A 17892-nucleotide genomic window follows, 5' to 3' on the forward strand; every position below is an offset into this window, starting at 1 on the left:
ACTCTGTTGTATACTGGGCATTTTGTGAATAAGAAAATATGATCTCAACAAGTTACCATATTATATGATATTACATGGTTGAACATATCCAGGGTAACTAAAGCAACCATTGGAAAAATAAAAAATTGTCTCTATGAAAGCTAAGATCATTTAACTCTTGGTATGCAGTGCTTTTCTAATAGATATTTAAAGGCATTTTCTCAGGCTGCGCTTTAAGGGCAAATATGATTTCTGTATCTATCTAATGGCAATTACTCTTTTATAATCAGTCTTCTCATGTTGTATTATCCATAAATAGGTAAATACATTTGACTCAGAACGAAGTAAATATTTTTACTATATTTTTATGATATAATATATCGCAGGATATATTATAATGACAATTTTGGTATATTTATTACTGATCCTATTAAAGAACTTCAACAAGACGCATTGCCTAATATGTTTCTAGAGAACTATGTACTTCAGCAATGATTATTATAAAAGTGCAATTCTCTGTAAGTAATATGTGTTGCACTCTTGTAAGCAATGATAAATATATCATTCCAGCACATGATCTTGAGGAGGAGATTATTGTAAAGAGAATGAAATCCCTAGTTTAATCAGTGAAATGGAAATAATAAACTCTAAGTCAGGTAGCTGAGATAATTTCCCAGAATATTTCTGTAGGCAATCTGCTTTGTCTTATATCAATAATAATGTGATGTCAAAAAATAGACAATTCATTACATAAATAAAAAAGATATTTTATATTTAACTTCCAAGATAACTTATATTTCAAACTCCATCTAATAATCTTTAGGTAATATGGCAGTGTCATTATCATAAGTACATCTTATCTAGTAATTTTACAGATTTTAGAAGTCAGTTTATAAATAACGTAAAATTTTTAATGAGTGATTATTTTAGATCCATGAAACCTCAGATTTTGAGAGTTAATTATTAATATTTAATACCAAAAAGTTCTCTTTATATAGGATTGTCTTAATAGATTTTGGGTGAATTTCCAACACTGTTCTTCAATGGTTTCATTTTTGTTATGCTCTAAATAGTTATTGAATTAATAATTCTATGACTAGGAATGTAATAAAATAAAGGTTAATTTTGTAATTATAATTATAATTATATGAACCTACATGTCACAGAAAGTAAATACCTTTGAAATCCTAACTATAAATTCAAAATAACAATGGGTACTTCCCTTTCTCAATCTGCAAATTTAATGGAGACGTTTAAATTCAAAATTTACCTTTCCTCATTTTATTGACACTCAGCTCTATCTGAGAGCAAATTTCTATTCATGTTTTAATTTATATAGAATGAGCAGAAAAATCAATGGAATTTAAGACAGATTTAAGGCGCCCAGGGTTTAGAATATACACATTGTATACTGCTCTTTCCCTTCCTTCCTTTCAGACACAAACACTGGCTAGCTACTTCCTGTGTTTTATTTGAGAGTCCAAACGAAAACTTAAGGCTGGGAGAGGTCCTTTTTTCCTTGTTTTTTTATGTTTATTTATGTGAGTACAACTGTATGCACACACTGCTTGTTTACTATCAAGAAGCTGCCACAATTGTGCTGAAATTCAAGGGTAGATGATTTGCAATTACAATTTTGCCACTCAATCCAAACCATCAAGTGCTCAGATAGGCATTCTTAAAACTAATGTTTTATATATCATCACTAATACCCTGAAAAAGTGATGCAAAGTGCCATGGAGTGTATTTTAGATGGATGATTTCTATATTTGCTTATAAGTTTTAATAACACAAAAGCTTTATTTAGGAGATAAAAAAATTTATTTATTATTACCAGAATATTTTATAGACCTTGAGATAAGATGCACAAGAAGCATTCTTATCCACAATTTTAATGAAATAGACCACAGGCATTTATTTTTTAGAATGGAGAAAATACAAATAAAAGTGTTTAGTTAAGGAATAATCTGTTATCTTTCACTAATTTTACTCAAGATTACAAGATTACAATTGGAAAATTATTTCAGTATAATAGGATGGTGCACTTGTTACTTTAAACATAATTTTTAGGAAGAACTTAATGTATATTGTTTATTGGCCTTCTGAAGGTAGTACTTCATGCAAAACATAGGTTGAGTTCTAAATAGTAACCTTGACTGACTGGACTACATCAGAGAGTAAACAAAGGAAGTAGGCCATACAGGGGTTGTTTAAGAACTGCATGAGTTTTCCTATTTAATGAGATTTTCAAGTTTATTTTGTATTTATGCTCAAGTAAAGAATATTCACAGGTATCAAGTTAAATATTCACAAGATATTCAAGTTAATTAAATGAAACCACCAACTGAGAAAGCAGCGACCTATTTTAAAATATTCAGATACATCACAGTAGGTATAGGAATCAGACCAGGTTGGTCAGAGGGAGAGTCAAGTACTTTCATCATGTGAAAAAACATAACAAGGGCAGTCAGGTTTTTAGTTTTTTCCCAGCCGATGGAAAATAGAGGTCATACATCTCAGTAATTCAGATCTGTCCAGGTCCTAGGCATAGGTGTCCAACGTTTTGGCATCTCTGGGCCACACTGGAAGAAGAAGGGTTGTATTGGGCCACACAACAATCACAAATGTAATCACAAAAAAATCTCATAATGTTTTAAGTAAATTTAAAATTTTGTGTTGGGCCACATTCACAGCCGCCCTGGGCAGCATATGGCCTGCAGACCACAGTTTAGACACCCCTGTTAGGGACTAAATTCACTTTAATATAAAAATAATTGATGAGGAAAATTAAAATAATCCTTGAGCTAATATACAATGGCTCATAACTAATGATTAGATTCTCATATAGGTTCTTCCAGGTCACTAAGGTTTTCCTGATGCACTTGATAATTTTAGCAGACAACATCAGAAAAGCATGTTGCTGATCAAGCATTAGGGGCTCTTTTATAAAACATGTGCAGACCCCATCTTGATAGGTTTGAGAGTCTCATTTCATCCTAAAGAAAATAGTTTGTTTGCTTTGAAAACTGAAAAGTTATTTCTGCATTTTCTCAAGTAAGTGAATTCACTATATTTCACAGATTTCCAATGAGTATAGAATGCATGATCATTGGATAAAGATCATAAAAAATGTACAAGAAGAAAATTGAGAAATATACTTAATGAACACCACTGAAATATAACTAGTTAATATTTTACTGTGTACTTAATATCTTATTCTATGTAATTATTTTTAGAGACTGGACATAATTTTGTACACATTTTTTAAATATGTATTTTACAGAATAGAGAGCCCAGAAATAAACCCATGTCTCTATGGTCAATTAATATTCAACAAAGGGGGCAGAAGCTTAAAATGGAGTAAAAATAGCTCTTCAACAAATGGTGCTGAGATAGCTCTACAGCTACATGCAAAAAATTGAAATTCGACCACCAGCTTATGCCACATACATATATAAACTCAAGATGGAAAAACGACTTAAATATAGGTCGCGATACCATAAAAGTCCTAGAAGAGAACATAAGCAGGAAACTCTCAGATATTCCACACAGCAATATTTTCACCAATATTTCCCATAGAGCAAGGTACATAAAGGAAAGAATAAACAAATGGGACTTTGTCAAAATAAGAAACTTCTGCATGGCTAAAGTAAACATCAGCAAAATGAAAAGGTAACCAACCATATAGGAAACTATATTTGCCAATGATCCCTTGGACAAGGGATTGATCTACAAAATATATAAAGAATTCACACAACTCCATGCCAGGAAGACAAACAATCCAATTAAAAAATGCGCAAAGGTCCTGAACAGAGATTTCTCCAAGGAGGACATACACAGGGCTCAGAGACATATGAAAAGATGCTCAGTATCACTAGCCATCAGAGAAATACAAATTAAAACCAAAATAAGATACCACTTCACACTGGCCAGAATGGCCATCATAAACAAATCAACAAACAAGTGCTGGTGAGGTTAAGGAGAAAAGGGAACCCTAGTGCACTGTTGGTGGGAATGCAGCTGCAGCCGCTGGTGCAGCCACTATGGAAAACAGTTTGGAATTTCCTCAGAAAGCTAAAAATGGAACTGCCTTTTGACCCAGTGGTTCCACTGCTAGGATTATACCTTAAGAATCCTGAAACACCAATTCAAAAGTATCTATGCACCCCAATGTTCATAGCAGCACAATTTACAATAGCCAAGTGCTAGAAGCAACCTAAGTGCCCATCAGTAAATGAGTGGACCAAAAAAGTATGGTACATTTACACAATGGAATACAACGCAACAGAAAGAATGAAAGAGCTACTACCCTTCGCAACAGCATCAGTAGAACTAGAGGGCATTATGCTGAGTGAAATAAGCCAGGGGGTGAAAGACAAATACCATATGATCTCACCTATAAGTGGCATCTAATCAACAAAACAAACAGGCAAGGAAAATATAAACAGCAACATTGAAAGAAAAAACAAACTGACAGTAATGAGAGGGAAGAAGGGAGGTGGGAAATGGGGAAGAGAAGGGGAAGCGTCAAATTAGGGAACAGGTATAAGGGACCCATGGAGCCAAAGTGGGGAAGGGTTGAGGGTGGGAGGTGCGGGTGGGTGGGGCAGGCGAAAGCTGTGGTGGGAAAATGGAGACAAATGCATTTGAACAATAAAAAAAATAAAAAAATAAAAATAAATAAAATCTTTAAAAATAAAAAATAAATAAATATGTATTTTAACTTGCTATTGTGTCATAAACACTCAAAATCATTATTATTGGGAAAATTAATTTTAATCATTAATACTACACATAAGTTTATTATTATAGCTTTAACTTCTCTTGCTTAGATATTTATATGTTTCATGAAAGTGGAAGATGTACTTCTTGGGACACAAAGTTTTCTCCCCATTTCTAATTATTTTATGTTACATACAAGGGGGTGTTCATGCAAATGAAAGGCTTATGCATGATACTATAATGGTGGAAAAATGTCATTCATTATATATTTGTCAAAACACACAGAACATCCTCCAAGAGTAAACCTAATGTAAGCTATCCACTTTGGATGACAAGGATGTGTCAATGTCGGTTCATCACCTGTAACAAATAGGAGACTCAGGCGGGAGATGTTGATGCTGATGGAGGCTGAACATGTTTGGGGCAGAGAGTAATTAAGAATTCTGTACTTGCTATGAACCTAAAGCTGCTCTAAAAATAAAGTCTACTTAAAAGCCTAAAAATTTTTAGAAAGTTTTTTACCTGCTGTTTTAACTGAATTTCTTAGAACAAGTGAAGGGAGTCATTCTATGAAGCTTGATTGGATTTGTGACTTTCTTTGGCAAATAGAATTCTCAGACTTGAGCAATGATTGGTCAACAAGTTTTGAGTCTTAGGCATCTAGAGGTCATACAATGGCTACGTCCTCTGAACTTCTAACTCGCTTAAAAAAGGCTTGTATATTGGAAGGACGAAAGACAAGGTGCAGTAACTTCAGCCAATAGTCAAATGATGGCCAAATGTGGGAATGAAGCTTCCTAAAACAGACAGCTACAAGACGATAGTCAGCGGACTACATATCCATGAAGAAGTCCCGCCAACATTAGAGATTATAGAAATGCACAGTCAGTCCACAGATACCTAAATTAATTGAATGTTTATTGTTTTAAGCTACTTGGATTTGTGTCTGTATAACATTCCTGTGGCAATAGGTCATTGATATTGTACCTGTTTAAAATGTCCATTAGAATATAAAAAGTTAAGCATGCCTATAATTTCCTTTTTTAAGAGATTGTATTTATTCATTTTTAGCTATAGGGGAAGGGAGAGATAAAGAGAGTGAGAGAAACTGATCGATGTGTGAGTGACATCGATCAGTTGCCCCTTGCATGCCCCCAACCAGGGACCTGGCTCACAACTTAGGCACATGCCCTGACCGGGAATCAAACTGGCGACCTTTTTGGTTTGCGGGCGATGCTCAACCCACTGAGCCATACCAGCCAAGGCAGTCCTATAAATTCTTGTAAAACTAAAACCATTTTCTATTTGTACAAATGTCAGAAAAAAATTAAGAAGTTATCATCATTTTGTAGTTTTGTTATAATTAATATGCTATAAATATCATGAATCAAAAGTATAAATACAGCAACAGAATATAAGTTAACATTAACAGACATTAAACTAATAATCTTACCTCATTTCAAAGTTAAGTAGAAAATATTCAGTGTCATGTCGCTATAAAAGTATGAGCATTCATATGTGAACTTATTAAATTATTGTCAATTAGTAGAATATTGCCCATGTGAAAAGCTGCCTTTTAGCTAAGCTGACTTGTAAATAACATTAACAGTAGAATAATTTATAAATAGCGGGAGCAAATTTGGTCTGCTGTTGCAGACAATCAAATATTCAAATATTAAGTCACTTTTTAATTACATAAAATACGGCAAGGCTTTTTTAAAAAAAAATATATCATATTAGATGTCAACTACTTAAAAAATAAAAAAAAATTTAAAACCATATGAACTAACCAGTCCGTACTTTTTTACAACTTATTATTCAATGGGTAATTTTCTTAATCTTTTATTTTCTCCTGCTGAGTATCTGGTATCCAAATGTACTACATTTTGCATATACTACACATAGTTTGTGATTTACCTAATGCCACCATTTTTGTAGTTTATTTCAGTAAAATGAACTACGACTTGGTGCTGGTCTGAAATTCGATAAAAATGACTAAATTTTTCTTTATAAAGTCCAAGAAAGAAAATGTACTGCTGAGCTAAGACTAAGCATGAAAGATTTCATCTGAGACGGACAATTTGTCAGAAAATTATGAGGAGGTGCAAACAGAGAGTTATAATGGAAGCGGTCTTGCAACATTAACTATATCATTCTCTCTCCTAAATTCTGTAATAAATCCACACACAACACACGGCGGGGTGGGGCGGCCCGGCGGCTCTCCAGCCCGCAGGCCCCCGGCCGCGCGCACTCCCGGCGGGGTGGCCGTCCTGCCGCGGAGGCCGTGTCCCGCCCGCGCGTGGGGCGGGCGCCGCGAGTAACACACTGAGGAATTCACCAGGAAAGTGGAAGTGGCAGCCCAGGAAAGTGGACAACAGCTCTGATCTAAATCACCTTCAGGGTGGTGTGTTATCACGGCCAGTGAGAGAACCCTCTGCAAATAGAGGCAACCTGGTATCCAGCTTTGCTCACCAGTGTGCCCGGGGGAAGCGCATTTCACTTTCCTGAGCCTCCCTCAGGTGTCTTCAGTTGCCAAAGGGCATCGTATCTACTTTGAGGTGTTGTTGTGAAAGGTGTTGTCTGTGAGGTCGGGTCTTTAAAGAACATAATCTTGTCGAATATAAACTACATGCTAAATAAAAATGGGATCCCAAGCACCATAAACTGCAATCTCGTAACTGAAGAGTTACAGCCGAAGGGTTATAATTTAGGACGTTATAAACATAATTCAGATTACAGTATCTCAATCCAGTAATAATTTAAAACCGGAACATTAAAGAATCTCGAAACATTTAGGATCAAAAATGAAAACCCCACTCTGTCATTCTGTCATTTTTTTTAAGTACTACATTTTTTCAAAGTGGTTCAAAGGAGAGATTAACACTTTCTGGAAAATGAGCTCTCTCATTCCGACAGACCAGTAGGTTCACTTGCAGGTAATGCAGGTTCTGAAAATGAGCAGCTTAGGGTCATGAAAATAATGATGATTTTGACAGCTGAACTGTTCTTAGAAGTTTTAGGTAAACTATTTTGTATCTCAGCATCAAATTAGAATTTCAAAAGAAATCTTAGTGAGCCATTCACCATCGCAAGAAAATAATATATTTCCTGTAATAAAATGTACCCTATAAAATAATTATTAATAGCTCATAATGAATGGAAATCATATTTGTCATTACACATAGCTGGCACTAATTGAGTGCTTACTGTCAGGCTCAAATTCAAGCACTTTTAAAAGTGTTAAGTCACTTACTACTTCTAATATCTCTGTGGGTCAATCTCTGGCCCTCTTCCAGATGAAGAAACTGGATGGAGTCAGAAAGGTCAAGTACCTCATACAAGGTCATGTTGCTAAGCGGCTGTCATTGAGCCAGAATGTATACCTAGCTACCTAGTTCCGACCTTTCTGGCTTTTAACCTTCATGCATACGATTTGGATGAACATGATTATAAATACCCTCATCTATTTACAGTTCATTTCTTAATACACATTTATTAAGATCCTTTTGTGTCTAGGGCTGTTTTATGCTCACTTTTATAATATACAAGTAAATTCTCATGATGTCTAGAATAACTGTGAAGTTGGAACATCAGAAAATAAGTGAGAGTAATACTGGCAACTCTTAAATAGCTGTTAAGGTATGCCAGACACTTCTAAAATTTTTCACTATTTTAATTATTTTGATTTCTACATCGATCTAATAAAATAAAGAATACTGGTTCGCCCATTCTACAGAGCAGTGAACAGCCACAGTTTAAATAACTTGCCCTAAGTAACATGAAACTAATAAGCAGCACAACCAGGATTTGGACTCAATGGCCCACTGCTTGATGGATGATAAGAGGTAGTTTTGGCAGGATCAGCATTCCAAGGAAACCTTGCTACTGACAAGAATTTTGCATGGGAAAATACTCTAATGGCAGGTGGCAGAGATGCAAGCATTTTCCCTGGTAATATAACATTTGTGAATATAAAATGAATTCATTTTATGTTTGTAAATTGTTTTCTTATGGGAGAGTGTGAACGCAGTCCCCCACTACCACAAATTATGAAGTCGAGTTTCCCACATTTGGGGACATCTCAGGGTCCAGCACCTCCGGAGTGCGATGGATAATCCTCGCCCTGGAAAACCACCTTCCTGATCATGGTGTCTCCCCTGCCAGGTATGTATCTGTCTGTAAGTTGTATTCACATAATGCAGCCTGATATATGTGTGGGTTTGGGGAAAGAATGAATACTTATAAGAAAGAGCATGAGGCTCAGAACTATTTAGAAAATATAAGTTTGAGTTCATATTTCACAACAATGCTATAAGAAATGCAATTTCAAAAACCTCATCCCTTCTACCCCTAATAGAGGGGAATAGAAATAGAAATAGGAATACAAAAGGATCTTAATAAATGTGTATTAAGAAATAAACTGTAAATAGATGAGAGTATTTATAATCATGTTCATCCAAATCATATGCATGAAGGTTAAAAGCCAGGAAGGTCGGAACTAGGTAGCCAGGTATACATTCTAGTTTCAATAACAGCAGAAACTAGAAATAGAGGGGAATTTCTATTCAGCTGTTTCTGCTGTTATTGATCTCTTCCATCTTTCTTTCAATAAATGGGGAATAGGTTAAAATTAGTGGGGGCTTACTTTGTTGTATATATGTCTTTTATTTCATTTTTTTAAAATTAAAGTAAATTCAGAAAAATCACAAATATGCCAAACAAGAAACCAACCTGGGTCAACGGACTTCTGTAGAAAATCTTAATGTTTCATTGATTTGAATTGTTAAATGAAGAGGCACTTGGGGAAGCTGGGAGTGACTGCTGTGGTCAGCTTGAAGCTCTGCAGTAGAGGGCACCCTCCCAAGAGGGGGTGTAAGTCAGGAAACAGTTATTTTCTCTCCCTCCTGAAGGCCAGAATGATTATTCTAGCGGGACTGTGAAAAGTGGTGGTACAGAGGGTCTGGGATTTGATGGTTATTTGCAAGTAATTGGCAGCCTTTGGCACCTCTTAATTAGCAACTGATCTTGCCTAAGGGAAGGTGAAGCAGGAAGGAAACATTTTTACCTAAAATCCAAGGGGTGTGTGTGTGTGTGTGTGTGTGTAAAAGAAAAAAGAAACTTGAGATTTTATTGTACTTATTACTGAAGGAGTCAGAGTTAGTAAGTGGAACTTCAAAGGTCTGTACTTTTCACTGAAAGCCTATTGGACCTAAGTGCTTTGGGATTCTGGGAGGAAGAGTTCTATGCTTGTCTTCCTACTAGGGGAAGCTCGCCCTCTTGCTCAGTATTGTGAAAGGACTTGAGAAATGTCACTCTGTTAACAGGGGAGGGTAAGATTTCACCTAAAAACAAATGCCCACAATGTAAAAACGGAAACCAATTGGAATCTGAAGCAGCTATACAGAGAAAAGAGGTGGAAATTTTAAGATATTAAATTTGAGGCCCCCTTTACCAAAGGTGAATCTGGATCACTTAAAATTATAAAGTCAACTAAAAATAATGTAGCATCAACTATGAGCTTAGACAAGACACCAAGATAAGTAATACAGGAAGAACAGCTTTTGCTCCTTTAGGAATTCCCACATTAAGTGAGGGTAGAGGAAAGTTGGTGGAGGAGAAAATATATATTTAGGTGAACCATAATTATGTATTTAATATTTACTATGGTAAGTCCTATCACAGAGATATATGAATAAGGATAAAATATAGGAATAAATCTGTCACACGGGACACCTAAACAAACAAACAAATCAATAAATAAGGAAGATCTTCATGAGTTAGCTGGCTATGAAATTTGTGGCTCACCAGGCAGAATTTACTCTGGCTGGCAACTGTGTGTTAAGAGTTAGGAAAAAAAAAAAAAAAAAGAACTCTTACAGGTTATTGGTGGTAGTACAAATTGGTTCAGTTGCTTGGGGAATAATTGATATTGAAAGTCAATATCCATAGACATACACATTAGACTTCAGAACCTAGAGAAACCATTGTATATGTGCACCTACAATTACCAATATACAAGAATGTTCATAGAGTCATTGTTTGTGAGAGCAATTTAAGCAACAAAGACAATACATTGGAAAGAAATAAAAAGGAGAATTGATAGATAAATAAATCAGGCATGTTCATTCAATGAAATTTACAGTAGTAAATAAATTGCAGCTACACATGTTAACAGGAATAAATTTTACAAACATAATATTGAACTAAAAACAGTATATGCTTGAGGTTTATACACACATATGCACAAATAAAACTATATAAAACATGAAAAACATTCAGGATTGTGGTTCTCTATAGATGGAGTTGGTAGATACTGGTAAACTTTATTTTTTCATTTGGGTGACGGTGTCACAGGTGTTTGGTTTATTGTTCATTATTGTTATTATTATTTATGTCTTCAATATATAGTATATGTATATTATTTTATAGGATAATAAGACAAAGTGTTAATAATGGCAGCTATCTGTTCTCCTGATGTGGATAATCAAGACTGAGCCTGCCTCCCTGGAATGTGTTAGATCTTAAGTGCAGGCACCATTAGGGATTATTAACCTTAATGTGCAGAACACAACACTGTGTTTTCCATGTAGAAGTTTAATAAATGCCACTGCATAGACCACAGAACCGTCTGTCCTCTGTCTTGGAAATAAGCCATGGAAAGGGTGTCAAAACCCTGGTCCTTGTGGTGTTTACATTCTATCTGTGGAGAGGGGAAAGAGACAATAAACAAGATTATATAAAGAGAAACTATTTTGTGATGAATAAGGAGAGGAGAAAAAAATTATTAAAAGTTAATGAAATATGGTTATTTAATATTTAAGCTTCATATATGTCTGACTATATCCATATTCTGGGTAAGAAATACAATGTATTTGGGATGAAAACACAGCTTTGATAAATATGAGAAGTGGCTGGATATACCACAAATGGACAAGTTCATTCTAATGTATTGGTCTTATTAGAGTATAAAATGAAGAAAGATGTGGATGTAAGAGCTTTTGGGTGGACACGCTAACCAATGATAGCACGTTGTAAATATGCTTTAGACAATGTAGGTAGGCTGATATGGTTATGGATAATGTATCAGCAGGTTAATAATAAAGAATAAAAACAAGAAATAGTCAGAGTGAGATGACAATTTGTGATTCTACATTTACCAATGTGATAAAAAGAGCACAGGATTTAAGACTCAGAAAATGTTTATTTCATATTCCCTCCAAGTCAACATTTTAAAATTTTAGCTTAAAATAGTTAGAAAGCAGAAACTGAATATAATGTATATACTCTCAACTTTAGAAAGGTACACTAAAAGAAAAAAAGGATATGATAAATATCAGTGACTCTACGGTCAGCAGATATAAACAGAAAAATGCCTTAAAAAGGTTGACAGTATTGTAAATATAATGGCAATTATGCAATATAGATAATATTTGAAATGGAAAGCAAGTGGCAAGTAAAAACACCAAAGTGACTACATAAGAATCTCTTACATATTCTGATTTTTAGACATAAAATAAAAATATATATCCTTGATGTATATATGTGTATGTACATATATATATATATGTGTGTATCTGTGTGTCCATTGAGATGTGTTATGGTCTTGATAAATTAATTAATAAATTTATGTCAGATTGAAAGAATGTAATTAGCATCCCATGATTAGAGTTATATACAGGGAGACTCCAACACAATAGCAAGGCATTAAACAAGAATAAAACTATCCAGTGATTTAATAAGATGGTTTGGGTATCATTAAAGGACGGTGTAAGTGGGTGCTGAGTGACCAAATGGAGAAAATATTGTAGAGTGACCTCTAGCAATATATGGAAGGTTGTGAGGTTGCTTTTCAGCCAACATTCACTCTACTGATCAAACAAGTCTCTCAGAAATTTTTTCCAATCTATTGAAATAAGTGTTTCAATTATCATCCACACCTGGGTATTCTTGACTTCTCAGTCACAACATTCATGAATTTCCTTTCCCTCTTTGCTTAATAAATGGCACTTTAGTTTCCATTCTGTCTTTTGATGGCTAGTTAACATTTCTAATCAAATTGCGTTGCCCTTGAATGCCCCTGACCTTTACTTGGTACTCTTGTGATTAAAATGAATACTTTAATGTTATATTAATTTTCAATTTTCAAATATAGAACTTAACTACTTAGAGCATTGAGCCAAGTAAAGAATATTGTCTCATAGAATCCCTGGATTCAATAGCTTCACTGGACTAGTCCATTTAAATTGAGCCACAAAGACATACCAACCAACCATACAACAACAACTACAACAACAACAATGGTAACAGCAATAAAAACATGTGATTGAGTTGTGCTGGTTGAGGGAGAATGGGCTTTTAAAATCTGTGTCTTCAACTTACTGCTATATTTATCAACTCTCATAGCCAGGAAATTATTGTTTATATCTAAACTCTTCTGTTTCCCTTGCCTGAGGAGATAGAGCAGGAAAAAATATTGCTATGATATCCAAGTTTTTACTGTCTATGTTTTCTTCTAGGATTTATATATTTGAGTCTAACATTTAAGTATTTGATCCATTTTTGAATTTATTCTTGTGTGTGTCATAAGAAGGTGGTCTAGTTTCATTTTTCTGCATTGTGCCTGTCCAATTTTCTCAACAGCATTTATTGAATATACTGTCTTTACCCCATTGTATGTGCTTCCTTCCTCTGTCAAATATTAATTGACTACAAAGGCATGGACTTGTTTCACTGCCTTATGACCCAGCAATTCCACTTCTGGGAATTTAGCCAAAGAAATCCAAAACACTAATGTGAAGGAATAAAAGCACCCCTATGTTCATTGCAGCGTTGTCCGCAGTGACCAAGATTTGGAAGCAGCCCAAGTGTCCATCAATAGATGAGTGGATAAAACAACTATGGGACATTTGCACAATGGAATACCATTCGGCCATAAAAAAAGAACGTAAAGAACTTTTTACCCTTTGGGAGATCATGGATGGACCTGGAGAACATTATGCTAAGAGAAATAAGCCAGTCAAAGACAGACAAATACCACATAATTTCACTTATACATGGAATCTAATGAAAAAACTGAATTAACAAGCAAAACAGAGACAGACTTACTGATAGAGAGCAGGCTGACAACTCTGGATGAGGGGAGTGGAGGGTGCAGGAATAGAGAGAAAGGTCACAAGGGCTCATGGACGTGGACAACAGAGTGGGGACTGTCAGGAGAGGGAGTTGGGTGGAGGTGGAAGAGGGTAGAAGGGGGACAGATGGTAATGGAAAAAATACAATAAAAAAAGAACTAGGAAAAAAACCCTAAAAATAATAAAGTGGTTCACCCTGTCGGATAAGCTCATTTCTTTTTTCTTGATTCTCTGCAGCTGAATATCTCAATAGCAGAATGATTTTATTTTCCACAAAATGAGAAACAAAACAAAATCACATCAACCCTACCGATCATGCATAATACTGGTCATAATGATAGACTCCAAAAAGTACCATAAAACAGGTTGGCAGCTACTTTGCTGTGTTGAAAACACAATATTTTAATAACAATAACATGCCCAGTTTGCTCAAATAAAAGATGTTAACAGCCACATATTTTATGCATTGGATGGCAACAGTTAAAATAAAAATGATATACATTTTGTGCAGATCAATAATAATCCCCAAACAATTTACACATCATTTACTGCTTCTTACTATATTATGGCAGGTAGTTTTGGTATTCACTCTAGAGATAGATACAATCGTAATGTACCAGGGAAAACATAAAATTGATTTTTTTTTTTTTTTTACTGCTCCAGTGTGAGAGGATTACAAATTATTTCAGACTTTTCAAGTACATACAGCTTAATCTGATGTGTGGTATTGAGAACTGCTCAATTTTGCAACCCCTGAAGTAATTTTGAATTTCTCTGAACAATTATGAATTATTGCATTTTATGGGGAATATGTCACCTTCCAAAGATTACAGTGATGCAACAATTACAATTCCAGCTTTCCTTTTATTTCGGCTACATGCAAATAGCTTATATGGCTGAAGGAAGGTTAGTTTTCCTTTTTGATTATAAAACAGTAAAATTGTAATTTCAAAATAAGGAAGATATGCCCCAAATTAAAATTATATACAAAAATATCAAGCCTCCTATGGAAATAAACTCTTTTTTATTATCACCAGGAATATGATGACATTTACTATTTTGCCAGCTGAGGTTCAAATTAGATAGCTCCATATGCGACAGAAACCCTGAGGCCTGTGTGGATCCCGAGGACAAAGGTGATTGTTTCAATTATTTTCCTTGAATGGCTTATCTAGCCTTGACCTCAGCATGGGGCAAGATATTGGGAGCCCCGATGCACGCAGCCATGTAATTATGCATTTAAGTCTATTTTCCTAATTAATTTAAATATGCATGAGAAGCTTTCGCGGCTTGAATCTGAAAATTCCTGTGGCCTGGTCACTGGATAGAACCAAGGCTCCCTGACGTGAGAGCTGAGCACATCTTTCATGAGCTTTTGAAAGATGTCTTTTGGTAGGGGAAATCGAAGGTTCAAAATTTCAAAATTTCAAAATTTTTTCAATGTGGAGAAAATTCTGCTCTTTATCTCTTTTTCATTTTTTTTTTTTTAATTAAGAAAATGAGGCTGAAAAAATGCTATCAGCAATTGCAAGCCTGACTGGTGGCTCCCGCGGCATGAGAGCATCGGCAGGGTCACACACGTCGCCTTCCTAAAGCGATAGGTAAATCACTAACGGAGCTCGGACACCAGTGAGAGGAGGTAGGAGCAGAGCTCAGGGAACAAAAAGGCTCGGGGCACGATTAGTGACATTTGCGCCAAAATATTTCCAAGTGCGTGCAGGGGAAAGAGCAAGGGATGGGACTGACCGCGCCAACTCCTGAGACAAAGGAATGGATCAGATGTATTACCAGGGAGTGTCAGAAAGGAGCAACTGGCTTAGTAGCCCTCGATTCCATTTCTTGTCACCCACAGGCTCACGGGCCTGGATCAACGACCCTGAATGTGTATCTGTGTCTAGGATGCAGGTCGTTTCTCAAATCCAAGAGCATATTGATTCCTGCCCAGCCTTTCTCTTTCTTTTCTTTTGTGATGAATGTCCTTCAAACATTTGCACTGTATGGGATACAGTGGAACCCCTGCTCAGCTCACTGTCCTCTGTGAGCATATGCTGTTTCGTCATGATGTCGCTTGTCCTCTCTGGAAAGCCAGGCCACCCGCCCTCTCAGGCTCCAGCTCCTGCGGCCACAGTGCTCGCCACTACGGACGGGTGCTGGCTCGCTTCTGCTGCTGGGACTGCGTTTCAAGTTAGAGGCAGACATGCATGGAGTCAGACAAAAACTACTCTTGCTAAATCAATACAGAGCAGAGTTTTGTTTTTGTTTGTTTGTTTGTTTGTTTGTTTGTTTAAATGACATCCAATATAGGAAGATCAGCGAAGTTAAATAGCCAGCTTTGGACCTGCCCCTGAGGATGCAGAGTTGTAAAGAATAACAGCGGTCTGATCAGCAAGTGGAAGATACCTGCTTGGATGTGAAGATATCTATGGCCTCTAAGTAAAAGCCAAAAAGTTTAAAGGCAGAGTAGAGAAATTTAAGAATTTAGACAGAAAATATAAAATGAGCTAACGTAGACTTTGTTGGAGCAGCTAATTTTACCAGAATGCTACCAGGTTTATTGTACACACTCCAAATTCATCAGTGAATTAAAAAATTGTTTTAGTATTGTTAATTTTCAGGAAAAAATTGATTCAATTTCTGTTTTTTCCTTCTGTTTACCGCATCTGTACTCTGTAAGAATGAGATTACCATCTGATGACAATTATACACATTGGTTCATGCAGCCCAGGCAAAACTCCAAGGTTTAGACTTGATCATGCAGTATGTTAAATAGAAAGAGGAAATAGAGAGGCAAATACTCTATGCAAAGTATTTCAAAGGTACTTTTGATTTCTGATGTTAATTTACTGTGAAATATCATCTAATTTTATTGTAAAATATATGACTCATTTCTTAGATTCCCAGATAGAAGAAGCAATCGTTATTGTGTATTGGTTAAAAGTTTTCTAAATTTCTAATGAACCGATGTGCTGTGCTGTCTCATTACTAAATTTCCCACACTTAAATGGCACGTAGTGCTATTAGAAGTGTTTCATGAATACACATACAGAATGCAGTCTTAAAACAATATATGACAGCCTTTGGAATTTCAGGACACATACATGTAAAAATTAAGATGAACAACTTTCAACTAAAAAGATAAAATAAAGTTATATTGTCTTTGAACCAAAAGCAATAGATGTAAAATAAATTCATGGTGGTACTTACCACAGTGAAATTCATAACTTTCAATATCCATATTGTCATGGCTAAGTTAACTATCATGGTAACCAACAGCAGAAGGACAAAGAAGTATAAGCACCTCTTTCGCCATCCATAAATCCCCACTGGGTACAGTTGTGCGTTCTCAGCCCTTGGCAGGTTATTCTGTTGTGTTGCTAGTATGTATTGTTCTCGTGTCATCTGGAAAACAAAAAGAAAAAGAGAAAAGCATTCAAGATTAAAATCTATATTTTTTTAATCAGAGGATACAACATACCTAAGAATAATGGGTATTGAGTGCTCAGATTATTGTTGCTATGTAATTAAAATTAGTTAATTCATTTAATGAAGAGTAGTTCAAATGTTACAAATTCCTTCAACATCTTATCATCAGTGTTGTTCTTAGAGCTATTTAACTAATTGTTATATCTCTGACGTATATATTCTTTTCAGTCAGGGTTGCCTAACCCTAGGAGTAGCCTTTTCTCTCAGGAGGCTGTTTTTTTCTTTTTTTCTTTCTTTTTTTTGAAAAACAAGAGATTCAATAAACATATCAAATGCCTCTTAACAATTTTGAAGAGCAAATTGGGTAACAAAAGGCCAAGAGAAAAGGTCAAGAAAACATGGAAAAAATTGTTATTTAATGAAAGTTATTTTTATTACTTCACCTTAACGATGAATTTAACATTATTACCATCTTCATCACAAAATACTTTAGAGCATGTAAACTGCAAAGATAGTTTTCTTTAAAAAAATCTTTATTTCTTAAATCTCACAGATTGTTTTTCATGCTCACCAAAGCTTTCAGGAGCTGTTACAGTACAGTGACAGTACCACCAAAGAAGAACAACAACACACAGCT

The 17892-nt window shown here is 35.3% G+C and overlaps 1 protein-coding gene and 1 non-coding gene across 2 annotated transcripts in view; both read right to left on the reverse strand.

Annotated features, from left to right (window-relative positions):
* Window positions 1-17231, reverse strand: part of SGCZ (sarcoglycan zeta) — a 212070-nt gene extending 194839 nt beyond the window's left edge. The window contains exon 1 of the mRNA XM_054565801.1: window positions 17037-17231. Coding sequence (XP_054421776.1) covers window positions 17037-17231 — 195 coding nt within the window. The remainder of the gene's footprint in view (window positions 1-17036) is intronic.
* Window positions 8711-8873, reverse strand: LOC129064934 (U1 spliceosomal RNA). The gene has a single exon (XR_008528545.1). It is a non-coding gene; the product is annotated as a U1 spliceosomal RNA (small nuclear RNA).
* Window positions 17232-17892: the final 661 nt, after the last annotated feature.

Source organism: Pteronotus mesoamericanus, unplaced genomic scaffold, assembly GCF_021234165.1.
Source record: "Pteronotus mesoamericanus isolate MK-2021 breed Mesoamerican mustached bat unplaced genomic scaffold, CSHL_Meso_final contig_169, whole genome shotgun sequence".
Classification (NCBI taxonomy): domain Eukaryota; kingdom Metazoa; phylum Chordata; class Mammalia; order Chiroptera; family Mormoopidae; genus Pteronotus; species Pteronotus mesoamericanus.